Source organism: Rattus norvegicus, chromosome 1 (genome assembly GCF_021556685.1).
Source record: "Rattus norvegicus strain SHRSP/BbbUtx chromosome 1, alternate assembly SHRSP_T2T, whole genome shotgun sequence".
Classification (NCBI taxonomy): Eukaryota; Metazoa; Chordata; class Mammalia; order Rodentia; family Muridae; genus Rattus; species Rattus norvegicus.
Window position 1 is genome coordinate 258,822,897 of NC_141534.1, and position 27,927 is coordinate 258,850,823.

The 27,927-nt window shown below is 49.2% G+C and overlaps 1 protein-coding gene and 1 long non-coding RNA gene across 6 annotated transcripts in view; one reads left to right on the plus strand and one right to left on the minus strand.

Annotated features, from left to right (window-relative positions):
- Nucleotides 1-27,927, plus strand: part of Wbp1l (WW domain binding protein 1-like) — a 56,218-nt gene that overhangs the window by 11,059 nt on the left and 17,232 nt on the right. Inside the window, exons 1-2 of one of the 5 annotated variants that reach the window (XM_087564570.1) lie at nt 10,295-10,513; nt 11,239-11,446. The exons of 2 other annotated variants lie outside the window; for them this stretch is intronic. Coding sequence is in view for 1 of the 3 variants with exons in the window: in XM_087564556.1 (XP_087420682.1) it covers nt 10,487-10,513 (27 nt within the window). In the remaining 2 variants the exon portion in view is untranslated. Of the gene's footprint in view, nt 1-10,192; nt 10,514-11,238; nt 11,447-27,927 lie in introns of those variants that run through there. 2 more of the 5 variants (NM_001313908.1, XM_087564556.1) reach the window with 2 other exon arrangements.
- Nucleotides 8,670-16,466, minus strand: LOC147997142 (uncharacterized). The gene is made up of 2 exons (XR_015653491.1): nt 16,012-16,466; nt 8,670-15,339 (listed from the first exon to the last, which is right to left on the minus strand). It is a non-coding gene; the product is annotated as an uncharacterized LOC147997142 (long non-coding RNA).

The window sequence follows — 27,927 nt, forward strand, 5'->3', positions numbered from 1 at the left end:
CCTAGGCCAGCCTGGAGCTTGCCCTGTATCCTAGGTTGGCCTCTGCAGTCCTCCTGCTTCAGCATCCTGTCTGAAGTGTAGGTGTGCACCACCACAGCTGGCTCACAGACAATTGTTTTCTAGTGGTAAAAGGGGAATTATTTATATTCTTGGGCCCAACAAACTATAACACACACCACTGTCACAATATATGCTATTCTTTCTAGAAGGGTACCTGGTAACCCTTCTTGAGTGGGGACAAGAATGACCAGGTCACCCCCGTGGGGATGGGCACCGTGTGACAGGTTGGGGCATGGTCTGTGGTCCAGTTTGGCTGGGGTGCTGAACCATGTGAACCTGTCAGCTCTCGACTTGTACTCTGTAAAACAGAGGTGAGGTGAGGGCTGTCTCTGGAGAACAGCTTTATTCAGGTGTCATTCATAGATTCATAGACTGAATTTACCCTTTTTGGGGACTGATTTTTCAGGGATGTGATTCTGTGATTTTCAGCATTTTAAAAAAAATGATTTAATATCTTTTGTTTTATGTACACGGTCTCTTTCATTGATTGTATGTCTTGACTAATAACTTAATGACGCCTGTGTCCTTTGGTCACTGATAGGAACATTGGCAGTACATATTCAGTTCATGTTTCTTCTCTTCTATGTGTGTGTGTGTGTGTGTGTGTGTTTGTGTCTGTCTGTCTGTCTGTCTTTCAGGGTCTGACTGTTCAGCCTTGGCTGGCTTAGAACTCAGTATGTAGACCAGGCTGGCCTTGAACTCATAGAGATCCACCTGCTTCTGCCTCAGAAAGAATGCTGGGATCATAGGCTTGCCACCCCTCCCCCCAGCTATTATTTAATTTAAAATGATATATATTTTTATTCTTTGAGAACTTCCCACTCAAAGAAATGCAGTGTCAACTCCCATCTCCCCCTCTCAGTTCCCCCATACCCTGGGTTTGTTTTGCGTCCCCCAGCTGATGGTTGTCAGAGCTGTTTTGAGCAGTGTTGCAACAAACGTTGATACATAAGTGTTTATGTAAATTCTCCAAGGCCCTGGCATACCATCTGAGTTGCTGGGTCGGATGTTGTTGAGGTAACTATGTTTAACTTCTGAGAGCAGGACAGACGGCTTGTGAGGCAGCTGCATCTCTTCACACCCGGAGCAGCTGTAGACAAGTTCTGATGTCTCTCATTACTGCCCCGACTTACTAAGGGGTGGGGGGTGCCTTTTGTTTTGTTTCGCTTTACCATGGCAGAGAGGGTAAGACGGTGTCAGCTATGACTAGTGGTGTTGACTTTTTTTTTTTGGAGCTGGGGACCGAACCCAGGGCCTTGCGCTTGCTAGGCAAGTGCTCTACCGCTGAGCTAAATCCCCCAACCCGGTGTTGACTTTTGTTGTTAGCTTTGGTTGACTGTTTCTGGGGGCAGAGCTAGGCCTTACCAGTTTCATTTCTCCAGTGCCGAGAATCAAACCTACGACTTCATTCATGCTGGGCAAGTGCTCTGCCATTTCCTGTTCTTAGTTTAAGTCTTTTTGAGGAAAACGTCCAGCCTTAAGGTCCTTTATCTGACAGAGGGTGGGTTGTTTTGTTGTTGTTGTCCTCTGTTCTCGCTTTGTTTTGTTTTCTTTTAGTTGGTTTTTTGTTTTGGTTTGTTTTTTTTTAATGACAGGGTTTCACTATGTAGCCTTGGCTTTCCTGGAACTCACTCTGTAGACCAGGCTGCCCTTGAACTCACAGAGATCCACCTGCCTCTGCCGCCTGAGTTCTAGAATTAAAGGTGAGTGTCACCCACCGCAAAACAACTCTGTCCTGTCCTAGAAAGATAAGAGCTTTGTACTCTGTACAGCCGTGGCACCCCTCCCATCCTAGGAAATGGACAGTTGTCTGAGAGGATCTCGGATGTGAGAATTTAAGAGCTGGGAGTAAAAATTGTATTACAAAATTGAGCCTGTCGTAAGAATTTTTCAGCTCTCGTAAGTAATGACTTGGAAACGTCTCGATCCTACGGGTATCAAAAATGCTCTTCTAACTTCAGTTCATCCGTTTGGTCTTTGTTTTGTTTTGAGGCGGGGGTCTCACCGTGTGGCCCAGAGCTCTAGAGAGCCAAGTGCTTTGGCCCTTCCGGTCCTGACGGGATTACAGTGGTTCAGTTCCACCTTCAGGTCTAGGAGCATTTTCACCATAGCAAGCTTCCCCCCACAAACACCTTGCTTTGCTCTTTCCTCTGCCACAGACACCTTTTCCCACCCTTTGCTTACTGTACGGTGTGAACAATGAACGCTGGGCTTTCCCTTCCAGTGCTGGTGTAGAAAGGATTTCCTGTAGAACCATACCCTTATCTGGGATTTTTACACTGTTCAGAGAGATGTGGGAAACCAGCGAGGCCCCGTCAGCAGCTTTTCTGCTCTTTGGATTGGGCCTCCTGGTCCCTTGCTTCCCTAGCTGTGTCTGCCTTCACGGTACCATGTTGGGACATTTCCCAGTACGTGGGCCACATGGGCCGCTGAAAGACAGATGGGACAAAAAGACAGCAGAGATGACAATGCTGTGAGCGCAGGTTCAGAAAGGGGTTCTAGGGGACCTGTGCTGCTTTTTTTTCCTTATTTATTCTTATTATTTATTTTTATTTATTCTTATTTTATGTGTGTGAGTATTTGCCTTTGTCTGTGTTTGTATACCAAGTGTGTGCCTTGTACCTGCAGAGGCCACGTGAAAGGGTCAGATACACACACAGTTGTGAGCCACCATGCCGGAAATCAAAACCAGGTCCCCTGGAAGGACAGTCAGTGCTCTTAGCCTGCAGGCCATCTCCAGCCCCATTGTTGACACTGTTTTGGTTGGTGGTGGTGTGTATGCTGTGTGTGACTGTCCTGGGCTTTGCTTCAGGACTTCTGACATTATATTGGTAAGTATCATCATCTTTAGCGAGGTTAAAGTTTGGGGCCTCAGATGATGGATCATGGCCGGATCCGTCCGTTCAGGAGAACCCAGCCGCCCTAATCAAGTTGAGAACACTCAGACCCACTTCCCAGTCCGTCTCTAGACTCCGCTTTGTGTCTCGAGTCCCTGTGATCTACAACAGCAAAGCTCCTTACGTGACCCGCAGGTGCTCTTGGCTGGATCGAGGTGTCCTACTTCATGGAAAAGGCTTACGTGGACCCTCCCACCCTGCTATACTTCACCCAGAGCATCAGTAGCAACGTGTGTGCCAAGTACTTCTCATCAAAAGCATGAAGTTCAGGGCTGGAGAGGTGCCTGAGTGTTAAGAGCACTTGCTGTTCTTGGAGAGGACCCAGGTTCATTTCCTGAATGCTCTGTCCTGCCGTTTTTTGACCATATAATCGTAGATCTGGAATAGATTTGGTTTCCTCCTAGGCAAAGGAAGGAGGGTGGTAAAGGAAGGCTTGCGGAATGGATGGTTCGTGTAAGATCCAGGAAGGGAGGGGGTCAGTGCCAGGAAGCCGTGCTTCCAGTTAGACCCTGTTTAGTCTCACTCCTTCGTGCTGCCCCTGGGCATTGCCGATTGATAGTTATCAACCAGGACTAGGAGACAGACTGAGTAGATTCCCCCTATCTCCCATAATCAAAAAACCATGCGAGGAAGGTTGTTGGCTAGTGTGCAGTTCCTACTGGGACAAAGGGAGTTTTGCCCCTGGGACTTTGGCAGCGGAGGCTCGTGGTTCTGCTGGATGACCTAGACCACGAGAGGGAGCTGGGACCAAAGGACAAAGAGGGGAAGCTGAGGGTGCACACCCGGGCCGTGAGGGAAGATGATAAGGATGAGGATGACGACAAAGAAGACGAGGTCGGGTACTTGTAATTCCTCAGCTGAGAATTGAAGATGAACAGATAGTGAGACATCAGGCCATACGGCCGTACTAATCAGTAGTCAGCCGCACTAGTCAGTAGTCGTAGTACTTGGGAGGCGGCTGGAGATAAAGGTCATCCATTAAAGGTCATTTTCCGTTAAGTAACAAGTTTGAGGCCAGCCTTGGCTACCCAAGACTGTCTCAAATAACAACAACAAAAGGCACACACATGGAGGATTTTCTAACCCCTTGACCAAACTTCTCAAACCTGAACCCGGGGTCAGATTCAGGAACTCTCCTGATCTTGTACTGGTCTGTCGGGTTTTTGTGGCCAGGAAAATGTTACTAGCACTCCTGTTTAGCAAGTCCTTCCTCCATTTTTCCCCCGTGTGTGTGTGTGTGTGTGTGTGTGTGTGTGTGTGTGTGTGTGTGTATGTGCGCACACACATGTATACATTTGCATGAGACCACAGGTTGAGTGTGTGTGTCTCCCTCCCTTTCTCTCTACCTTATTTGGTTGGGAAGAAGAATCTTACCAAGCCTAGGTCCAGGAGACTACGGAACCTAGATTATGTGGGACTTTATCAAGCTGCTCAGACCTTAGAAGAAGAGGTAGGCTGGGAGGGAGGAGCTGGGAGGGCGATCAGGAGGAGTCACAGGATGGGGTGGAGCACTGCTAGGATGCTTCCTCAAATAACAACCCATCAAGTTTGTGGGACCCGTCATCCATCATCCTGGGCTAATATGCGTAAGCCCTTGCCTTGCATCAGCCACCAGTGCAATTGCTTTCCCACCCAAGAATGGACCGCATTATTTCTCCCTTGCTCAAAGTTTACATAAAAGTGAAAGAAGTCAGCTTTGGTGGAGCCCAGGAAGTCCCAGCCACCTGGAGGGAGTTCTGTTTCCTGTAGCTTCTGGGTGTGACTCGCATAGGTGATGTGACCCAGTCTCTGTGACCCGGTCTCTTTTGCTTGTGTTCTGTCACAGTCCTCCGATGATTTTTCCTCTAGTGCTACAGTTGGAACTGGGGCCTCACATCTCATGCTCGAGGCAAGCACTCGATCCCAAGTGACAACCCTGGCCCTCTTAGCTCAGTGTGGTTTAGGATACGTGAGAAGTGTCTGCAGACAGCTTGCTGACTTCCATGTAATTCTTGGCTATGTGCTTCTTTGAAGTACTTATAAGGTCAGAAAAACACCCATATTTTGGCCCAAAAGTAGACCCTTCTGTCCCTCCTGAGGCTCAAGTGGCAGCTCCTGGAGGTGTCTGTTCATCGTCAGTGATGCCGAGACTCACCGGGAGCTGCAGCAAGCTCTACCCCACGGTAGCGAACGCCCCTCCTGACGTGAGTGTCTGACTGGGCCACTCCAGTCCAGGAGCATTCTCTCACTGGGTTGCAGAAGTGGGCACTGTTGTCGGTGAGGTATAGCTTGTGCAGCTTTGACTTCCCTCTCTCTTTAAAACATGGAGATTAAAGAGATGAAAGCAGGGTCTGTGGCCCATGCCTGTAATCCCAGCACGAGGGGGAGGCTGAGGCAGTAGAACCACGGAAGGGCATCCTGAGCTACACAGTGACTTCTAGGTCAGCCTGCACTACAAAATCAGACTCTAGCCTAGACCTCACTGTATATGCCAAGTGGACCTCAAACTTGTGGTAATCCTTCTGCCTCTGCCTCCTGAATACTGGGCTTGCAAACATGCCCCACCATGCTTTGATCCTTGCCTCCCTTCCTTCCTTCCTCCCTCGCCTGTTCAGTGTGTCCATCTTGCAGGGCTCTGCTCTGTGTGCTCCCCCTGACTTCCATGAGCTTCTCTTACGTTCTTGCAGCTGCCCCGTGTGCCGCTCTATCCCCCAGGAGCTCTTAGGCTGACGTCTCTGCCCAGCCCTTTTATTTATTACGCAGCGCCTGCATTTGTTTCAGTGTGCGCTTGTCTTTGTCCAAACCCGGGTAACGAAACGTTCTGCCTGCTTTGCCAGGACATACACTAAAAGTATCAATCCCCCCAGAACTAGACTGGGTTCCTCACCACAGTTCCTCCTGGTGGCTGGAGGCAACCATGAGTTTGAGATCCCAAATGAGACTGGGCAACATTTCTGATTTATAGCAGAATACTATTTCTGTGTGCCCAAAACCACGTCGGAGCCACACAGGCCTGGGTGAAGTGCTCACTCCCTCCTGTGAGAAGGTGTACTACAGCTTAGGCTTTCCCTCCAGAGACACCGGAACTCTCAATATCTGCTGGAGTCTTCTTTTTCTGGATATAATTTGATGTGGAGCAGGTGGTTACCTATCGCGGCTAAGGACTGTTTCCCCAGCCGCCTTCCATGGAAGTCCCTCAAGAGGAGAGGAGGCTGGGGCTTTTGGGATGCTCTGAGGAAGGAACAAGCTGAGTGACTCACAGAACATGTGAGAGGCGTATGTTTCTTGCCTCGGCAGGTATGCTGTGCGTCTGCCCTTGTCCAGCTCCTGGACAGATAAGCCAGGATTCGTGGTTTCTGGCAGCTGAGCAATCTGCGTGGCTGCTTGGCAGCTGTGTGAATGTTTGTCTGGGGTGGAATCCGACCCCTGGCATCTCCCACGATAATCACTTCAGGGCCATTTTGTTGGTGCATAGCTTTCTTTATGCTTATCAAAAAAAAAAAAAAAAGATCTCCCTGCACTCCACCCCCCAACTTTCGTGGTACTCTTTTTCTTCCTCAGGCAAATAGATGGGTCTATGCCCAGCACCAAGGAAGATAAAGTTTTGGTTGGTCTGTGCTGCAGCTCCTGGAACGGAGGCCATCTTGGGCCTGCAAGAGCAGCACCTGCTAACCTTGCAGCCTGGCAGTTGGCCTGTTCTGACAACACGATTCTCTCTTCACATCCTTACTGCAAAATAGACACCCCTAGACCTCCACACTCCTGTCTAACCTCAGTGGGTCCCATGACCTCTGGTCCAGAGAGCCTAGGCCCAGGAAGGTCTCCAGCTTGGTCCCTGAGAACAAAGTCTAGGAGAACCCTAGACTTTGCCAGTCACTCGCCTCGTAGAACTCAGTTCACAAACCGGGTGCCAAGGTCCTGCCTGTGGCACACACGGCAGTCGGCCCAGCCCGAGTGAGTCTTGTAAGGTTTTCTACAACACCTACAGCAGGCGCTCTGTGTGCTCTGTATGCTCTGTGTGCCCGGCAGTCACCTGATCCTCACAGCTACTTCTTGGATTCATTTTTCTCCCTCTTGGTAGCTCAGGTCTTCTGGCATCTTGACTCTTGTGTCATAAAAACAAACACCCTTGAAGCCAGAGTCTTCTCTTGAAATCTTAGTCTCCAACAGCTAGCTTAGTGCTGTATGCCTCAGCTACTACCACCACATAGGGACACTCACTACATCCTGGGTTATAGAGATGAGGTGTTGGTGAGGTAGAGTTCCTGAGCCTGGCTAAAGTGAGGCTCCCCGCTCCTCCTCCAGAAGTGTAAATGCAGACATATAGATTGCCTGGGAAAATGCTGTCAAAAGACGCAGACCACATCAAAGAGTAAAGTCTCTGGATATATGTGCGGTCACAGTGTGTCTTAAAATAGAAAGTTAACCAGAACCCAAGGGGTAATGTTTTTTGGCAATGTTATCCTGGAGGGTTCTCTGGGGAGGAGAGGGCTGAGCCAATAGAAGGACACCTAACAGCACTCCGGGGGCAGCAAGCAGTGCTAGCTTGGAGCATTGTGACAGCCGATCCTGCTTAATTGTAGTTTAGCCTGGCTTCCTTTTTTAAGTTGGTAAACTCAGCACTCAGTTTTAATTCTGCATTGACAGGAAGATGTTGGAGATTACTTGGGGGAGGGCTTTATTTTTGGCTCATTTTCCACTATGAGCCTGGATCACTTGAAGAAAAGAATCTCCCAGCCCCACCCCAAGGCCAGCAGCCACGGCCTTTTTGCTTCTTAAACCCCAAAGGACTGGGTTATGGTGATGATATTTGCCGCTGGGTTGCAGTGGTATTTCTAGGGCATGGCAGAAAGTGAGCTCAGCTTCCCGAGAGTGCCCGGATTAGCTAACCCCCTCCCCCGTCTTTTCTGTCCTCACCCCCGGATCTCAGTGTTTAGGGGAGGTTAGTCACCAGCGGGCTGAGAAGTAGGTTAGTGTGAAAACTCGTCAGCACTTTTTTCAGAGCATTTGACGATGTTCTAGCAGTGATGCCTCCTGGTGAAACGCCGCCTTGTGCTCAGACATGTATAATCTTACATGGGGATGCGCCCCGACAGACAGCGGCTGACTGGAAGCCCCTTCTGGAGCGGTATTCACAGAGGGATGATTCCTGAGGGAGAAGTCAGTCTGTGATACAGACAGTGGCAGTTTTACTCCTTCCCAAATCACCATTGATGTGGCGTACTCTTCTGAGCCTAGAGCCAGGAAGGTGGAGGCAGGTTCTTTTTAGCTGAGTTGAGTGAGTTTGTGGCCACCGTGGTCTGGCTATATGAGACCCTGTCTCACAGAGGGCTGGGGTGGAGTCGGGGGGGGGGGGGGGAGATGTGGCCAGGCATGCTGGCTCAAACCTGTAATCCCAGCATTTGGGAGGTAGAGGCAGGACATCCTTGCTAAGTAGTGAGTTGAAAGCCAGTATGGATTATTTGATATCCTGCCTCAACCCCACTCCTGTCCAACAAGCAGAAGAATGCAGTAATTCTGTAGCCCATCAAAGCAAGGCAGGGGGTTACGTAATGGCATCCCTGGCGCTGGGAACGGTGTCTGGCACACTGTGGGTGGTCAGTGGGTGTGAGAGATAACAGGGAACATTTACATCTTGGCACTCCTTCCTGAGAGCTGCAGGTGCCTGTCTGCCCTGTTAGATCAGTACAGACTAGAGTTGCCCAGGAGAGACCAGAGACATATTTCCTACAGTTTGCTTGCCAAAGTTAAATTGTATTTCATGTGTTTTCTGGTTCCCAGTGGTTGCCAGGAAACTGAGGAAATGAGGGGAAGGGGTTGAGAGCCAGCTCACTGGTCTTTTGTGGCCTCGGAGCCCTGATGTCCAGTCCCATCTGTCTGGTAGCTCAGCCTGTTTTGTGAGGGCGTGGGTCCAGACCCCCGTGGAGACCACCACGCTGCATCAGCCTTTTGTTTTCTCAGCAATAAAGTTGGGCTCTGCCATTACGTGAGCCTCCAGTAATGGCTCAGCCTGCTTGGCCCTATTCATTTTCTTGTCAGGAAAGTCGATGTGACCTTGACCATCAGCTATGATCTACAGCAGGCACACGGTGTCTGGTTGGAGTCTAACGGTCAGGGAGCAAGTGTGGCACCTTACTGTGCTCGGTGCTGTGCACTGCTGATTTTCCTCCTAGGTGGGTTGGAGATGGCCATTTGCAGAAATCCTTTTTGGCTTACAGGGGTCATGCCCAGCAGTGTCACTGTCTTGGAGGCCTTTGGTAAGGATCACTGAGGGAGAAGAATCGCAGGAAATTAGACAAAGATGAACCATGTGGACTCTTGAGGGAGACATAGTGGATTTGAAGTCCAAGTTACTAAAAAGTGACTTTGTTCCCTTTTAAAACTGTGGTAGAGTCGGTGCTGAGCTGGGGATGTGGTGTAGCCCAGCCGGAGAGCCCTTGTCAAGGATGGTGGGGGCAGCATGAGTTCAATCTCAGATCACACACACACCCAGTGGAGTTATTTCTGCAAATCCACACCCAAATGTGGAGCTCGTGAGCTGGCTTTGGTGTGGGATTCAGATCGGGGGAGTGCTCCTGATGGTGCTCCGCAGGACGATCAGGACACTGACCCCCCTCCTACCCCAGGGGCTGTGTTTCTTTGGCAAAGTTTGCTGGTTGTCTCTGAGAACCAAACTTAGGTCAAATCTAAGGGAGCGAAGCTTTTCTGAACCGAGTTGGTTTAAATATAGCTGCTGTGAAGTAGTGGTCGACTGGAGGGCGTGGCGGGACCTGCCGTACCCTTTGTAAGGCAAGTGAGGAAAGATGCTGGCGCCTGGACGTAGGCACCCAGTTTGTTTATGAAACATAAAGTCCCCTGTGCAGCAGGGAGCCCAGAGCGGCAGCCAAGCTTACTACCTGAGCTGGGAGAGACGCCTCTCCAGGCCCCTTCTGCATTTGCCTCTTCCCCGAGAAGTTGGGGGCACCCAGCTATTGTTTCTTGAGCATTGCCACTGATTGCCAGGGTGAAGAAAAGTTTCTTCGAAACCTGACAGTCGCCAGGCTCGAATTTCTTTCCTGAGGAGAAACAGTACCTCGGGATCTAGTCCTTAGGCAGAGAAGCTCAGCTCCCTTTAGTTTCCCCAGACTTGATTTTGTCGGTCCGAGCAGGGAGAGCCTTCAAGCCCCGCTCTAGGTTGGTGCTGGCATCATGGCTTCACTCACTGCACATCCTCCGTGTTCCTCAGCAGCTGTCTGAAGTTTTCTCTGCTATGCCTGAACTGATGTCATTTCCCCCTTGGCAGACAGCTTGGGCTGTGCTGCGTCTGAGCTATGTCACGAGAAGGTGGGGGTGGGTCGGGGCCAGGCGGGGGGAGTAGTGAGGAGAGCCGGCGGCCTGCTGGGTCCCAGGACTCTGTTTACTTTTCTCTTCTTTGCTCTGGAAGACCAGGGAACTGAGAGCACCGAGCTGAGCAGCTGGCCCTCCACGGGCCATGCTCACTCGAAGACCTTAAAGACCTTAACTTTCAAGAGCCCTTTGTTGCTAGCGTTAGAGGACGATGCTCCTGCAGGATGCCTTTCCTTTGGGGGCTTAGACAGGTAATTGATTGTTGATCATTGGTCTGGCCGGGGAAGGGAGGAAGGGAGGAAGGGTGGGGCCCGCTGTTGTACCACTGTTTTAAGTAGAAGGCATATTTTAGAAAGTATCTTGGTCTGGACAGGTCAGCTCCCACACAGACATTTCTAGCCTTTGCGTGCTGGTTGCTCCTAGACTCCAGAGCCTTTGTATTCCTAACCCCTGTGTCCCTGAGGTGACCCTAAGGCTGTCCATTTCTGACTTTCCATTAGTAATCGAAAAGCTGTGCGTACAGTTCTGTGGAGGAGACTGTTGAAGAGTGAGGCATAGTGGGGTTCTTGCTAGCCACCCCCCCCCCTTCCTTCTCCATTTTGATTTGGTGAGGCAAGAGAGATTTCTTCCTAGTCCATTGGCTCTGAAGGGACTGGGGGAGGGGTGAGCAGCGGCTCTAAGCCTCCCAGCACAGGAAGGCAGCTCTCTCTCTTTTAACATTGTGGCTGTGGGGCTGAGGTAGCCTGTACCCTTTGGGGGCTGGTGTTGGAAATGCTTGTTTTGGCCCTGCTGACTGATTTGCAAGGCAAACAGACCTCTGTGGCAGAGGCTTGATGCTTTGTTGGCCACTGTGTGGGGGGTGGGGGTGGGGTGGGGTTCGATTCCTGCCGGTAACCCAGTGTGGAATGAGAAAACAGTAGCCAGGGACCGGGCTGCTGTCCCTGAGCATGGACACTGAGCCAAGCATTTGTTCCAGGGCTTCTGAGAGCCTGACACCCCACCCCCTCCTTGGTCTGAGAGGCATGTCTATATCGAAATGTGAAACTGTACCCAGCAGCAGGGCTGCAGGAGGCACGCAGCCTCCGCCACCAGCCTCCAGAAGAGGCAGAGCCATGGTGAGCTCAGACCCCAAGTCAGAAGGGAGCCCAGAGGGCCAGCTGGTTACTCTCTGAGCAGAGTACAAGGTGAGCGGATCTCCCACGGGTCGCCCGGAGTTCCTTAAAAGTGGTTGGGGAAATGCCTGAAGCATTCTGTCACTGCCAAGCTTCAGAGTGGTCGTCCTCTGATGCAGTTGATACTTGACAGCCCCATGTGAACACTTTGCGCCCTTCCCTAAGAAGAGTTGCCTTTAACCTGCAAGCACGGTAAAATCTGGAGGATGTTGAGCCTTGCTAGACGATGAATGAATGAAACATCCCCTTCCGTCAGCAGCTGGGGTACAGTGGAAAGAACAGGGCTGGGAAGACAGGAAAATCTGTGCTCTCTCAGACTCCTCCACAGTCCCCCCTGGCTGCAGACCCATCCTTGGAATGCAGATAATAATATTTTCTTGAAGAGGATGTCAGAAAGACTGTGTGTGAAGCACTAACACCTTGGCTAGCATTCAGCGAGCTCAGAACTCGTATGTGTGTCTGGGGCCAGGGTGGAGCCTAGGGCCTGGCACTGGGTAGGTAAGTGAATCACTGAGCTCCAGCTCGAGCCCCTGAACTATGACTTTTATTTCTAATTTGCACACTTGTGTGCCTTTGTGTGGGTGTGTGTGTGTGAGTATGGGGGCTCATACAGGCCAGATGAATTGGGTCCTGGAGCTGGAGGTGCAGGTGCTTTTGAGTCCCCCATTGTGGGTGCTGGGAATCAAACTCAGGTCCTGTGTCCCAGAGCCCCAACCCAGCTGAAAGAATGAGGTGGTGGGGAGCATTGGATTGAAAGCCTCAGAGCATCCTGAAGGACCAGCACTGGTTTTCTAGGCTGGTTCTGAGCAGTTTCCTGGAGACGGAGACCCTTAGCACCCTCCGGCTTCTGCAGTTCAACCCCTGCCTGCTGATCTGTAGCTCACATAGTTGTGGTATTTCTAGCATCCCTGTATGTGACAGTCCTGATTGGAGTCATGTAAAACCAGCCTTCTAAAGTAGTGATTCCTCAGTGATAACCCATGGGCTCTGGGATTGACCTCGGGCTCCAGGTTAGCACAGCAAGCGCTTCCTGTGTAAGGGCAGCCTGACTCGAAGACATGAAGATACAAGGCCCTGTCTCATACCTTACGCCCAGTGAGGACCTTATCCCCAATTCCCTGTCCTCGAATGTCATGAAAGTAGCCCGAAGTGGGGTTTGTTTAAGTGTGGTTTTTGTAGATTCTTGTGGGGCCCGGGAATAAGTAGTTCTGTCAGTTGTCGCAGGTGTTCATGGTCCAGATAACTTCAGATATATTCTGAGATATTTTGGCCTCTCGGGTTTAGAGACAAGACAGTGTATAGGTCTGTGAAAGGAGAACACTTAGTGATGAGGTAATGAGGTAGTGAAGCCACTGAGTCAGACCAGTGGAGGGGGACATGGCAGGCTTTCCTGAGATGTTCTCTGACCGGAGCCTGATGGATGACTAGTTTACCAGACACCGAGCTGGAAGGAGCAGTCCAGAAAGATCAGGTGAGGCGAGTGTGTGTGTCTTCTCATGCAGATGAGAAGAGAAACTGCCTTTTCTCTGTGAATCTTGGGATTGAGTTTGCCTGATGCAAAACAAGAACAACTAGGCTTACCAGGTATTGTATCTTTATAGAGTAAGAGGGACCCAGTAAGGCCCTTCACCATTGGATGGATGGAAGGATGGATGGACGGACGGACGGACGGATGGATGGATGGATAGATGGAAGGAAGGATAAATGGATAGAAGGATGAATGGATGGATAGACGGACAGACAGACAGATAGGTAGATAGATAGATAGGTAGATGAGAGCATGGCCTGACTTCAGTGTGTTTGAAGGGCAAATGCGCCTCAGAACGTTTGAATTCTTGGGACAGTGAGGACAGCTCAGTAGAAGCTACAGTGTTGACCTGAGAGCAGCCCACGGTGTGTGGAAGAGCCGAGGTGTAGAAATTTTCCACAACCCTGTTGTGGTTTTCTGGCCAAGTGAAAGTCTAGCACAAGTCTGGGAAGGTAGAGGTTGTTTTTCAGAGAACAATACAGCAGCAGGGGCTAGGCCAGCCTAGAGAAGTGAATTCTAGTTCTGACTGTCTTAGGAGGTGTTGGGTTGGTAATACTGGAAGATTCTTATGGTCGGTATACAAAGAAGGATCTGTGCTCGCCCAGCCCTGGGAAGGCCGTAGTCTCCACTAGACTCAGTGCATGGGTAATGGAGAGACGAGCTAGGTGCAGATCTTCCTCACGTGACATTAAAGGGGACGGGTGGCTCAGGAGTTCAGAGACAAGACGATCCTGTGCAGGTGACAGTCCAGTTGTCGCACAGTTGTTCCAGTCAGTGGGACACAAGCTAGACCCTTGGAGACAATAGTTTACATTAAAATGCTGTTTTCTATGGGGGAGGCCTACTGTGCCCCAAATTGTCCACTGTCCACCAGGAGTGAGGTGGAGGTAGGGGTGGTTTATAACACCAAAAATACGTGGTCTCCAGTGGAAATGGAAATGCGTCTTCGACCTTCTTGAAGTCTTTTGTCCACGTTGAAATTGGTCAGGACAAGAGGCATGCATAAGGAGGCCAACTCCTGGTCTGAGGAGATATTTGTAGCCTTTTGAAAAATTGAGGTGGGGGAGGGAGTTTTGTTGTAGTGCCTTGAACCTTTAATCTTCCTGCCATGGCCTCTTTTGGGGCAGGACTGCATAGGCCAACCATTGTCCCCAGCTGCTGTTTGCATCCTGGAGTGACTGGTGGCCGCATGCCCTTCTTGGTATAGACCAGATGGGCAGAGTGCTGGACCAGTTCCCCCTCAGGTGTGAAAGTAAGTGGCTGGGATGTGCCCACCATTTAGAGCTTAAGCAACTGCTGCACACCTGCCTGGGCTTTGTCCCCAGCCTCATAAACATAGAGCAGGTGACCTGAGAGTCACACAGGCCTGAGAGGAGGCCAAGCTACAGGGGGAGAGCTCCAACTGGGGATAAGGAAGAGGTAATTCGTCAGCCTCTGGCTTTGGGATTGCTCACTTCAGGACCACCACCGCAGGTGAGGGGTCTTATCTCCATATTGCCAAAAAAGGAGAAAGGGATTCAGGAGGTCTGTGCTCCAGCATACAGGTGAGTGTAATGGTCGTGACTCGTCCTCTAGCTCTCTGGCTCGGTGCTGTGTCCTGTTGCCTGCTCTGATAGAAGACCAGGCTCTGGCTCCTAGTCACCCTGACCCTATTGAGCTTAGCCTCTACTCCACCAGGATCAGGGCAAATTAAGCAAGATTCAGCTGGGAAGGGAACTAGCTATGTATAAAGCAGCAGCCACCAAGGTGACACTTGCTTATACTGTCAGAAGCTGAGCCAGAATCCTTATCTGGACTGATCATACAAACTTAGCGACAGGCAGGGGAACGCCCCTGCTCTGCCCTGCGATGGGAGGCCAGGGAGATCTGTTTTCCCAAGCCCGCCTAGGCTAGTGTTTGAAGCCTCACCGACTCTGTAGAAAGATGCTCCACTTTTGGAGGGTGTGACTTGTTCTTTGTAACATCTCTGATGAGAAAGCAGTAGAAAGGCCAGGACCTGGTAGCAAAAGGACCCTATCTGCTGACTGGGCCTTTTCTCTAGGACAGAGCCAAAGACAACAGTCGCTTCCTCCAGTAATGGATAGCCTTTGAGTTTGACCCACCTCTTTTCCTTGAAGAGGTAAATTTTACTCCATGAAAACAGTAATTTGGTCATTGAAAAAAAAAAACTAATTTGGGGGCAGGAGAGATGGGTTAGTGGTTAAGGCTACTTCCGGTAGGTCCTAAGTTCAATTCCCAGCAACCACATGGTGGTTCACAACCATCTGTAATGAGATCTATGCCCTCTTCTGGCATGCATCCAAATAGAGCACTCATACATAAATAAATCTTAAAAAAAACCCTTAATTTAGTTATATTAAAAAACCATAAAAATTGGCTGGAGAGATGACTCGGTGGTTAAGACTGCTCTTCCAGAGGTCCTGAGTTCAAATCCCAGCAACCACATGGTGGCTCACCACCATCTGTACTGGGATCTGATGCCCTCTTCTGGTGTGTATCTGAAGACAGTGACAGTGTATTTATAGTTATAATAAATAAATCTTTTTTTCTTTAAAGCCCTAAAAGTCCTTGTCTTGCGGGAATTTCCTCTCATCTTAGCCGACTTCACTGGTCTTTTCGTTCTCTGTCAGCAGCACATCTTGCTGTTTGCTGCTGATCTGCAGGGTGTAAGCTGAAACAAGCCTAAGTGGTGACCCGCCTTAGCTTCTGTGTCATCTATGGCCACTGTTTCTTTGGGCAGAATTCGAACCCTGGACCTCAAAGAAGGCTCCTGTTTGTGGAAATAGTGATTCAGTTCTTCGAGGTGATGGCTGGGCATGCGATCTCAGAGGGCTGAGGAGAGTTGGAAGTTGAAATTAGCCTTACTCTGATTCAGAAAAAGGGGGGTTGGGGAGAGAAGAAATAATGCCATATCTTTATATTTCTTTTTTTTTTAAGATTTATTTATTTATTATATATAAGTACACTGTAGCTGTTTTCAGACACACCAGAAGAGGGCATCTAGATGGTTGTGAGCAGCCATGTGGCTGCTGGGAGTTGAACTCAGGACCTCTGGAAGAGCGGTCAGTGCTCTTAGCTGCTGAGCCATCTTTAATCAGTGTTCTCTTCGACATTTCTTTGTAGGCTAATGTGTACATCAGTATATCGAACTGTATTCTGTACTACACTTATAAATACAAGAGTAAATCCGCAGCCTTTGCATTCTGGGTCCATTACAGGAAGTTTTGAGCGGCGAAGCCTCAAATAGAAATAGAGACTAAAAACATATTTAAGGGTTAAAACGTAAATTTCGGCCAGTGACTTAGTTCTAAGCCATTCGTTCAACTCTAAGAGAAGAGTGCATCCTGAGGCAGCTCCAGAAAAGGATGTTTGCGTTTGGGGATTTAGCTCAGTGGTTAGAGCGCTTGCCTAGGAAGCGCAAGGCCCTGGGTTCGGTCCCCAGCTCCGAAAAAAAGAACAACAACAACAAAAAAAAAAAAAAAAAAAAAAAAAAAAAAAAAAAAAGGATGTTTGCTCTGCAGACGGCTGGGGCTGGGGCATGACACTCTGGCTTCTCTTCCTGGAAGTAGCATAGGGTTTCCTGGTACTGTGTTCTATCCCGGGCTTTGGTTTCCCCTTGGCTTTGTATTTATTATTGTTTGGCTCCTTTGCTCAACAGACAGGATTTCGGGGGCTTCCACCGCCGAGCTGTGACGCAAGATCTCAATTTTGGTTTCAGACAAGTGCCTAACTTACCACGTGGTTTTCAGTCAAGGGTTTGGACATCGTGGTTACCCGCCAACCACAAACACTCATGACATCCCTCCCCTGAGTATGGCTCTGCAGTATAATAGGAAGCCCTGGGGTAAGCTGGGACGGACTCCAGCAGACTCAGAATGTATGTGCAGTCGTTCTCCTGCCTCTGAGTGAGGGTCTGAAATTTGGAACCAGGCTGTGCGTGTGGTGGGTTACTGTAAACCTGGGGAGCTGGGACTCACTTCTCACCCATCTGGGAAGTGAGATATCTTTAGGCTTTGACCTTGGGGGATTCTCTGCAGGCTACCGAATGAGGGGCCAAGAGTGCTGGGGCGCAGTGTGTCTGGCTCTGAGGGCATCTTAGCCCCATAGTCCTCGAGCCTAGGGCTTTCAGGGGTTTTTGTTAGCGTAGATGTGGGAGTGATACTGACCCCCATCTTGCCCTTTGGGAGTTCACAGCACAGAATCCATAAACCAATCAGAGGATGAGACTTCACAGAACACAGTTACATGATTTTTGTCTAGTGCTTTAAAATCAGGGGCAGTTTCATGCACACCCCACCCCCATGGCATTTGGCAATGTCTAAACACAATAGGCTGATTCTGGGCTCATGGATGACTAAACACAGAGCCCCAGGCTAGAAACTCCTGACAGCAGCCACTCCTGACACCAGCCTGTTGCTGTTCTGAGAGTGGGAGTCATGGGTCTTAGGAGGGCTGGCTTTGAACTTATAACTCTCCTGCCTCAGTCTTCCCAGAGCTGGGATTGTAGGCGTGTGTCAGTATGCCTGGAATGGCTGATGTTGCAAAGGGAAAGCAGATGCACCTTTTCCGTGTCTCCCTAAGCCTCCTGCATTTGTCACCTTCCCAAAGAATTGGGCCTTTACATCCAGTTGTCCCTTGGTCAGCAAGGACTATGTCAATTCAAGGACAGACAAGCTATTCTCTGTGTGTGCAGACGAAATAATACCAAACCCTTCTAGACGTGAAGTCTTACTTCTTATCCTGTGTGATCTGGGTATCTACCCACCAGGAGGGATCCCGATCGTATCCGGATAACTCAACACAGCTTACACAGCCAAGCAGTAATGACTTTATTAACAGTCTGTATCTCAAGCCCCATACCTGTTATGATATCTTAGATCCATTGTAGTCTGATTCTCATAACAGACTAACCCTCCACCCCTTCATAAACCATCAAGTCTGTTTTGACCTCTAAATGTATGTGTCACATTTTAGAAAGCCCCCGATTCTTTGAAGTTTTTCAGTCCTGGAGACAGCTCCTCTGTGACCCAGAGCATCTTTATCTGTTTATGAAGAGACCAGTTTTAATGTTACTCTTTATCCAAGGTAGGAGTAAACAGTTGTCTTGGACAGTGTTGAATTAATTTTTTGATGCGTAAATCTCCAGCCCTGGATTGGAAGGGAGAGCCACGTGCCGTGCTATGGCTCCAGGGGAACGAAGCTTGTGTGGGTCACTGCTAGTGAAACTGGTGGATCTCTCTTAAAGCATGCCAGTGACGTCAACACAGCCTCCACAGCTCAGGTCCCTCTGAAAACTATTACCTTTTCTTTCTGGACAAAGAAATGGGTATTTTGAGGCTGAGAAGGACAGCTCCGTGGTTATGGGCCCTGGCTATTCTTTCAGATGACTTGGGATTCCCAGCACATAAAAAGGAGAATAACAGGTGAAGAACTCTTCAGTGGGGCTGGAGAGATGGCTCAGTGGTTAAAAAGCCCTTTTCCAAAGGACCCAGGTTCAATCCCAGCACCCACATGGTAGCTCACAACTGTCTGTAACTACAGTTCCAGGGGACCTGACAACCTCACATGCAGACAGACGTGTAGGCAAAACACCAATGCACATAAAGAAATTAAACAAAATTTTTAAAAGGAAGAAAGAAAGGCCCTTCAGTACCTGACACAGGCAGTCTGGTTCTCTTCCCATTTGCTGAGGTCATAGGGATTCCCAGGTACCAAGAGGAATGGCCTTCATGCAGCAGAGAGGAGCCTTGGTCAGGGGCCCTGTCTGAAGCAGTACACCTGAGACACTGCTTTGAGGTTCACTGTAGAAAACTGAGGGGCACTGCTGATACTCCGGCCTCCCCAGCCTGCCTTACCCTCAGTGACCGAGAAGCAAGAGGAGACCATGAGCTGCACACAGGGACCAGCCCAGCAGGACTAAGTCAAACAAGGAGATGGGTGGACCATAGGTGAGGACCAAGCCAGGCATGTCTGTGCTCTTGGTTTTTCTAGAGTAACAGGAGATGCAGAATTTAGAAAATAAATAAGGGGTTGGGGATTTAGCTCAGTGGTAGAGCGCTTGCCTAGGAAGCGCAAGGCCCTGGGTTCGGTCCCCAGCTCCGGAAAAAAAAAAAAAAAAAAAAAAAGAAAATAAATAGATTTTTAAGAGTGACTTTTATCTTTATTATTTATATGTGTAAGTCTGTGCATGTGTGTACAGGTGCCTGTGGAGACCACATGAAGGGATTGAATCGGTTACTCTGGTGGTTGTGGGCCACTCGATGAGGGGGCTGAGAACTGAAACCTGGTCCTCCTAGAAGAGCAGCAAGCCCTCTTTCTTACCTGCTGAAACATCTCTCTAACCCCTTTATTTATGTTCTTATGTTCTTATATGTTGGTGTTTTCCTCCCTGCCTCCTGCCCTTCCCTCCCTTTCCTTCTCCTTTAAATGAAAAATAAGGGCTAGGACAGTGGCTCAGTCAGTAAAGACCCCTAGCACCCATGTAAAAAGCTGGAGCAGGGCTGGAGAGATGGCTGCTCTTCCACAGGACCCAAGTAATGTTCTCAGCACCTACATGGCGGCTCACAACTCTAGTTCCAGGAGATCAGACAACTTCCTCTGACCTCAGCGGGCACCAGGCTCATGGTGCACATACATACTTGTTGGCAGGACACTCACACACATAAAATATAAGCAACTTATAAAGTTGCCACACGGGTGCAGACATGCCCCGTCTCAGTACTCAGCGAGTGGCTGCCCGGCCTGAGCCGGGCCTGTTTCCGTCCTCTGCTCTCCAAATCAGTTCTTATTAAAAGGAGTCACACTTAGTGGCCTGTGGAAGAAGAGGCTAGTGAGGTGGGATGACTGGGGCTGCCCTGCCTTGGTGGGGGTGTCCAGGGAGGGAAGAATGATCTTATGGCGTCGTAGACCCCCGAGGCCAGCCAGACCCCACAGGGCTGCAGCACCAGGGCGTTACCAGGCGGGCTTTAGGAAAATCTTGGGGTGTGTTGCAGCTTCAGATTTTGGCTCTGGGATTTTCCTCTAGGGTCAGGTGGCTCTTCGTGAGGCTGTTGTCCGGGTTCCTAATAGCAACACAGGAAATGGGTTTTAATCTCTCTGCTTGCTGCTCTGTTTAATGAGGTCCTAGTTATGAGGTGGCTTCAGCAGTAGCAACACTGTCAGTGGAGCTGCCTGACGAGTGTGTCACTTAGACACTTACTTTTAAGATGCTTGTTTATAATTTATTGTGTTGTTTTGTTTTTCATGGAATGGGACAGGGGGCAAATAATTTAATGTGCCCTGGTTCTAAGTCGGTGCTTTTGCGAGTTAGGACACTTGGGATTCTAGAAGAACATTAGCTTTCATCTGGTTTGGAAAGCGTAAAATGTTGCTTTCATGCATATTGTACATCCAAGAGAGCGAATCCCAACCTTGAGTTTTTAATTTTGTGTGTATAAGTGGGTTGCCTACATGTGTATTTGATCATCACATACATGCCTAGGACCCTTTCAGGTTGGAAGAGGGCACCCAATCTGTGGGACTGGACAGCACACAGTGTGAGCTGTCATGTAGGTGCAGAGAGTTGAACCCAGGTCCCCTCTTCTAGAACAACAAATGCTATTTACAGCTGAGCCATCTCTCCAGCCACTAGTTTTCATTTTTAAGTGTGTGTGTGTGTGTGTGTGTGTGTGTGTGTGTGTGTGTGTGTGTGTGTACAGTTTCGTGTAGCCCAGGCTGCTGGCCTCAAGTTAGCTTAGTAGCTAAGGATGGCTTAGAGCTCCTCACCCTCTCCTAAGTGTTAGGATGGCGCTCCAGTGCCACCGTGCTTGCTCACGGAATGTTTTTGAAGGGAGGATTTTCAGTCACTGACCCCAAAGGTTCTGGCTGTACCTTAATAAACACCCAAGAGGACTGGGGTAGGTCTAGTCCACAGCCCTTGTGGAAAGGTTAGCATAAACCTGTTACCTGTGCTTCCTGGAACATTGCTGGCTCCAAGCTTTGGCTTTATCCCCACCCCACCCTCACCCCCCACCACGACCCACCACGACATCCCCTTTGAATCTAGAGAGTGGGAGAGGGGGCAGAGCCCTTAAGGGGGAAACACACAGTCAGCCATGAGCTGTGAGACGGAGTCTCATCAGACTGCTGTGCTGCCTCTGTCAGCAGAACTTGCAGATTGAGCTCAGACTGTTCTTTTGGGAAACTGCTGAATTCTACCAAACAGCTTAAAAAGCCGCTCCCAGTTCCTCTGTACACATGTGTCTGAATCTTGGTTAACATCTTAGCAGTAGCCTGCTCTTTCAGAAAGGATGAAATTCAACTTTTTTGCTAGCAACGCTGAAAGAGTAATGGTCAGGCACAGTATACATTGTGGAGGATACAAAGTCAGTATATGGTAGCCTCACTGCGGGAGAAAGGAGGATTAGACTAATGTCTAGCAACAGGCCAGGAGACCCGCTCGGCTCTTCTCCCTACCCTCTCAGGAGTGTCCCCTGAGCAGATTCTCACTCTCCCTTAGCTTTTGCGTAGCCTTAAAAATCAGTAATATTAGGGACGATGACATTGTTAAAAACACAGATGGCGGGGCATGATGGCTCTCATCTTTAATCCTAGCAACTGGGAGGCAGAGGCAAATGGGTTGCTGTGAGTTCAAGGCCAGCCTGTTCTACATAGTGAGTCCCAGTACTGGAGAGACAGAGACAGAGACAGACAGAGACAGATAGTGAGACACAGAGAGAGAGAGACTGTCTCACTACCCCCCTTCCAAAAAAAAAAAAAAAGCCCACTAAGAAAAGCCATATAGTCTGGAGAATATTTTTCTAACCACCTATGGATCTTTTTTTGAGGACCTAAAGACCTCTCAGGCCTTGAGAGGGTCCTGACTGTCCAGGACTTGGAGATCCTGCTCGCTGCCTCTCCTCCAGTCACACATCTGTCTCGTGAAAGCCTTGCTCTCCTTTGGCTGCAGCTCCTAAATCAGGGAAACTCTACCAGTGGGCGTGCGGTACAAGAACTTGTCTGCTTTCTGGAGGGCCGTACCTAGGTTCAAGAATGGAAGAAAATTATTTGATTGTTTACCCCGCAGTTGGAAAGTAACTGTGAGAGTTTCAAAACCATCCTTAAATCTGTTGAAGTCCTCATGATCTAAGGGAGACTGCTGAAGCCACACTCTGGGTGTGTTAGAGGGATCTTGCTGAGCCTTTCAGATCTACTGTACCGACGACACACACTGGCCCTCCCTCTGGTCCTTGAGAATACCAAGGAGGTCTCTCTGTGTCCCCAGCCTGGAGCAGTACCCGGCATCTTCTTGTCCTTCAGAGCTTAATCCTGATGCCACCTCTCATGTGTTCTCTGCGTCCATCGAAACCTTGGTCCTCTTCGGTTGTGTCGTCCTTGTAGACAGATAGTTACACTTTAAATTCTAAATTTATTTGATAATGAGGATGTATCTGAATTCCTCATAGTTCCGTTTCATAAAGTGTACCTGGGTGTATTCATTCCTACCCCAATCCTACACTTCTGGATTTCTGCTCTGGATTTCTTTACCAGTTACCTCTGAATACTGCCTTTCTCCCACTCTCCTCTCTCCTTGAGAATTTCCCATTTCCCTGTGTTTTCCTAACTGAGAACAGCACAGTTTGCTAGTTAACTTCCTCAGATCTGCCCTCTGGCTTATTACTTCTCCTTTACTGTGTCAAATCTCTGTATTAAAATTTGATTTATTTTATGTGGGTAGGAAGTCTGCATGTAGAAGTCAGAGGTCAGCTGGCAGGTGTTCTTGCCCTCTGCCCTGTGGGTCCTGGGGATGGGACTGGGGTTGTCAGGCTTAATGGCAGGCACCTTACCCATGGAGCCATTGTCTCTGCTGCATTTTTGCTTTCATAGCTGATTTTTCCAAATCTGTCTTCTCCCTCTCTCGCCCTCCCCCACCCAGTCTGCCCCACCATCCCCACAGAAGACATGGAATGCCATGTGCTCAAGGGCCACTCTGATCTCTCCACTTTCTACTTTGTACTGCAGAAGCAAATGTTGGCCACTATCTCTCCTTTGCTAACATCTTTTCCTCTCAGTCTGTTCTTTCTTTTGGGCTTTAATTATTTGAAACCTCTTCTTTTGTTTATGTGTGTTCATGGGTAAGTGTGTGTGTGTGTGTGTGTGTGTGTGTGTGTGTGTGTGTGTGTGTGTGTGTGTCAGCCAGAGGACAACCTTGGATAGTCTTCTTTAGAGGCCATCGTCCCCTCCTGTTTGCGATAGTCTCTCTAGCCTTGAACCCCCAGGTAGGCTAAGCTGCATGAGCCTGAGGAACCCACTCGTCTCTAGATCCCCAGCACTGGGATTTCAGTGCATGCCACGCAGACCTTGCATATCTTACCCTGGCTCAGACCTGGTGCGCTGTACCCGGGTTCTGGGACTGCACTAAACTTCATTCTTGCAAGGCAAGTGCTTTACCAGCGAGCCATCTCCCTGGACGCTTTTCTTTCCACCGTCCTGCCTCCCCCTTCCTTCTTCCTTTCCTCCCTTCCTTGTTCGTTCCCTCCCTTCTTCATGTTCTCTTTATGTCTTTTTCCTGGATGGGGTCTTACTCTGTACCTCAGGCTAGCCTTGAAATCCTGCTGTCCCGCCTGAGCCTCCTGAGTGCTTGAGTTATATATAAGTGGCCGCGCCTGGCTGAAACCGTTTATGCCTTCTCTGGCCACTTCTCCTAAGTCCGTTTTCCTTCCAGCTGCCATTAGCCTATTTGTTGAATTTTCCAGGTCTTGTTTATGATAGGTCACGTTTTTATATATTTTGTATTTTATGTGCAAACTTGCCTCCAGTAGAGCTTCGTTTGTGGGGCTCCTCACTGCGTGTCTTAGTGTTTCTGTTGCTGTGATTAAAACACCATCACCAAAAGCAACCTGGGGAGGAAAGGGTTTATTCAAGCTTACAATTCCACATCACAGTCCCCCATGAGGACAGGAGTCCAGGCAGGAGCTGATGCGGGTGCTGTGGAGTGTGCCGCTCGCTCACCGGCTTGCTCCCATGGGTTACTTAGCCTGCTTCCTTATAGCGCCCAGGACGACCTGCCCAGAGGTCGGGCTCACAGTGAGTTGGACACATCAGTCTCAGTTAAGGAAATGCACCACAGGACTGGAGAGATGGCTCAGTGGTTAGGAGCACTGACTGCTCTTCCAGAGGTCCTGAGTTCAATTCCAACAACCACGTGGTGGCTCACAGCCATCTGAAATGGGATCCGATGCCCTCTTCTGGTGTATCTGAAGACAGAGACAATGAACTCATATACATAAAATAAATAGATCTTTAAAAAAAGAAAGAAAGGAAGAGAATGCACTACAGTCTTGCTGATGGGCCAATCTGGTGGTGACATTTTCTGAATTGACTTGCAGAATGACTCTAGCTCATGTCAAGCTGACATAAAACTAGCCAGCAACATTGACCCTTTGTCAGCCTGACACATAAAACATCCCTGTTCATCCAGAACCTGTATTTCTCATTTGTCCCAAGAAGTCATGTTAACATCACACTGTAAAACACGGGGCTTCTGGCTAGATTTTCTTTGGCATTTTATATTTGTTTTGCAAGATGTCACAGGACTGTTGCTAGCCTTGGAACTGTCCCCACCTCCACCCCCACCCCCAATTCTTCAGAAGTCAGTTTTCTCCTTCTACCAGGTAGGTTCTTGGGGCTAGCTCAGGTTTTCGGGTACCTATATCCATTCAGCCAGAATCTCCCAGGCCCATGCGTACTACTTCTTTCTCAGAGACAAGGTCTTGCTCTGTAGCAAGCCTCAGGACCCTCCTTCTGTACACACCTGACTTCTGGGATCAGGCAAACACCCCATGCTCTGCTCTCCAACCATTTTTTTATTCCACTTTTAGCTTGAAGATTTTCAGGCTGTGTAGATGCCTTAGGATTTCATTGCTGTGAAGAGACACCATGACCAAGGCAACTCTTAAAAAGAGAGCATTTAATTGGGGCTGGCTTACAGGTTCAGAGGTTCAGTCCATTGTCGTCAAGGCGGGAGCATAGCAGCATTCAGGAAGGCATGGTGCAGGAGGAGAGTTCTACATCTTGTTCAGAAGGCAGCTAGGAGAAGACTGACTTCCAGGCAGTTAGGACAAGGGTCTCAAAGCCTACTCCCACAGTGACACACTTCCTCCATACCTGCTCCAACAAGGCCATGTCTCCTAATAGTGTGACTCCTTGGGGTAAGTGTACTCAAACCACCACAATGACCAAAGCGACTCCTTTTATTAAAAAAGGTTTATTTATTATATATGAGTACACTGTAGCTGTCTGCAGACACACCAGAAAAGGCCATCAGGTCTCATTACAGATGGTTGTGAGCCATGTGGTTGCTGGGATTTGAACTCAGGACCTCTGGAAGAGTAGTCAGTGCTCCTAACCACTGAGCCATTCTCCAGCCACCAAGGCAACTCTTATAAAGGATGACTTTTAATTGGGGCTGACTTACAGTTTCAGAGTTTCAGTCCATTATCATCATGGTGGAAAGCAGGGCAACATCCAGGCAGACATGGTGCCCGAAAAGAAGCTGAGAGCTCTCCTTGAGCTGAAGGCAGCCAGGAGGAGGGTAGAGTCAGCACTGGGTAGGACTTGAGCACTAGGAGACCTCAAAGCCCCTACCCACAGTGATGCACTTCCTCCAACGAGGCCACACATCCTGATAGTGCCACTTCCCATGGGCCAAACATATTCAAACCACCACAGTGGGTGTTGCAGTCAAGTCTCATGTTAGTATGAGGGAAAGCCCTGGGATGGATTTTTAGAGAGAATTTCCCCATCTCCACTCCATTCAGATCTTTTTTTCATTACCACTTTGTACTATGAGCTTTTTTTTTTTTTTTAATCTGTATTTTTCCTTTGAGGGTCCCATATTTTTTGCATGTTTATCTTCTTTTGTTTTGTTTGAAACAGAGTCTTACTATGTAGCCTTGCCTGTCCTAGAACCTGCTGTGCCGACCAGACCAGCTTTGAACCCACAGAGATTCACCTGCTTGTCCCGCCCGAAGGCACCACACTCAGAGGGTCCCATCTCTGTGTACTGGGTCTCAGCTCCACCCCTCCTGTTTCAGACTGACCCCAAGTCATGTAACTGTAACTAGCCATGTAACTCTGTGTGGCATCTGGAAAGGTCTGGAACAGGCGTTTCTGAGTGTGGTTTCTAGTCCCGAGGACCCCCCCCCCCCCAACGGTAGTTTTTGTTTCCTGGGGACGATTCCTTGCAAGCCAAGCTCTCTAATTAAAACACTTGTTAGGTAGCCAGTATTTCACAGCACAACCTGCGCCTGTCTGTCCTTACCGAGAGCAGTGGAAAACCTGCCCCCTTCGCCCATTGCCTGCTCACGGCTGTAGCATCCTACATGTTGCCTGGTGTAAGGGAAGTTCAGCGAAGGTGGTGAGGGCAGCGGCCTCCACTAGAAACTTGTTCTCTCTGCAGAGAGAGCCAGAAGCGGATGCTCCCCGTGCCGTTCACAGCAAGCAGCGGAGAGCCGGTGTCCTGCGTGCTTCAGCACGGACTTCGGTTTTCTTGTTTTTCACTCTTAACCTTTAAAACTTGAGCGCCTGCCTAAGGACGTGAGGATGACGTTGGCTCCAGCCAGCTGCTCCCAGGGTTTTCCAGCCCCATAAATTGGCAAAATTAAAACCATGCCCGAAGAACCATTACCTCCCAGTGTCTCTAGGCCGGCGCTGAGAAAGTTCTCGTGTTGATGAAATTGACCTTTCCAGTGGCTCAGCTAAGAATAGCAAATACAAGATGTGGAAACCATTAGAGGGCACGTCCAGCCCAGAGCCTTCGCCTCCACCAAAGAAGTGAGATAATGTTTCACATCTGCGTAAAAGATGCTCCACTCCTCAGTCTTTTGTGGTCTCAGCAGTCCCGTGTCGACCTTGACTCTTTCTTCTCTGTGCCACTGTTTTATTTGGTGTCTCTTGGAGCTTGTGTCACCCGTGGGGGGTACCAGGGCTGTGCAGTGTCCCTGTAACAGATCCGTTAGCCACCACTGCCGTTCTTTTTTTTTTTTTTCCGGAGCTGGGGACTGAACCCAGGGCCTTGTGCTTGCTAGGCAAGCGCTCTACCACTGAGCTAAATCCCCAACCCCCAACACTGCCGTTCTTAAGGTGAAGGTCTTGGTGTAACAGCACTTTTAAAAAATATGTGTGGGTGTTCTCTTACATGCCTGCTTGTGCATCGTCTGTGCGTGTGCGTGCGTGCGTGTGTGTGTGTGTGTGTGTGTGTGTGTGTGTGTGTGTGCGTGTGTGTAGTGTGAGTTAAGGCCAGAGGAGGGTGTTGGATCTCCTGGCACTGGAGTTACAGATGGTTGTGAGGCACCATATGGATGCTGGGAATGGAAACTCTGACCTCTGAAAGAGCAGCCAGTGCTCTTAACCACAGCTCCATGTCTCTCTTCAGTTCCGAGAGCACTTAGAGTTTACAGTTCCTTTGTGAAATGTTCTTTGTCTCTTACTCTTTCTTTCCTTCCCTCCCTCCCTTCCCCCCTCTCTCTTTCTCTCTCTATCTCTCTCTGTCTCTCTTTGTCTCTCTCTGTCTCTCTTTCTTTTCTTCTTTTCTGTATAGACTTTTAGATGCTTTTCCAAGACAGAGTAACTGCATATTCTTTTCCTTTTTTTAGATTTTATTTTATTTTTTTCTTTTCTTTTTTTCGGAGGTGGGGACCGAACCCAGGGCCTTGCGCTTCCTAGGCAAGCGCTCTACCACTGAGCCAAATCCCCAACCCCAGGGTTTTTTTTGTTTTGTTTTGTTTTTTTTAATGTATGCCTGTGCACTACATGTCTGCAGCGCCTGAGGAGTCAAGGGTAACTTTAAAAATGTCACCACCCTGGTCTGTCTTCTCCCTGTATTGTCAGGGCCTGGCTCAACTAACCTCTCTGCTTCTCCAGTCAGCTCCTAGCCAAGGAAGGTGGCTAACACCTTCATTTTTGTACAGGAACATTCTTTCTGTGC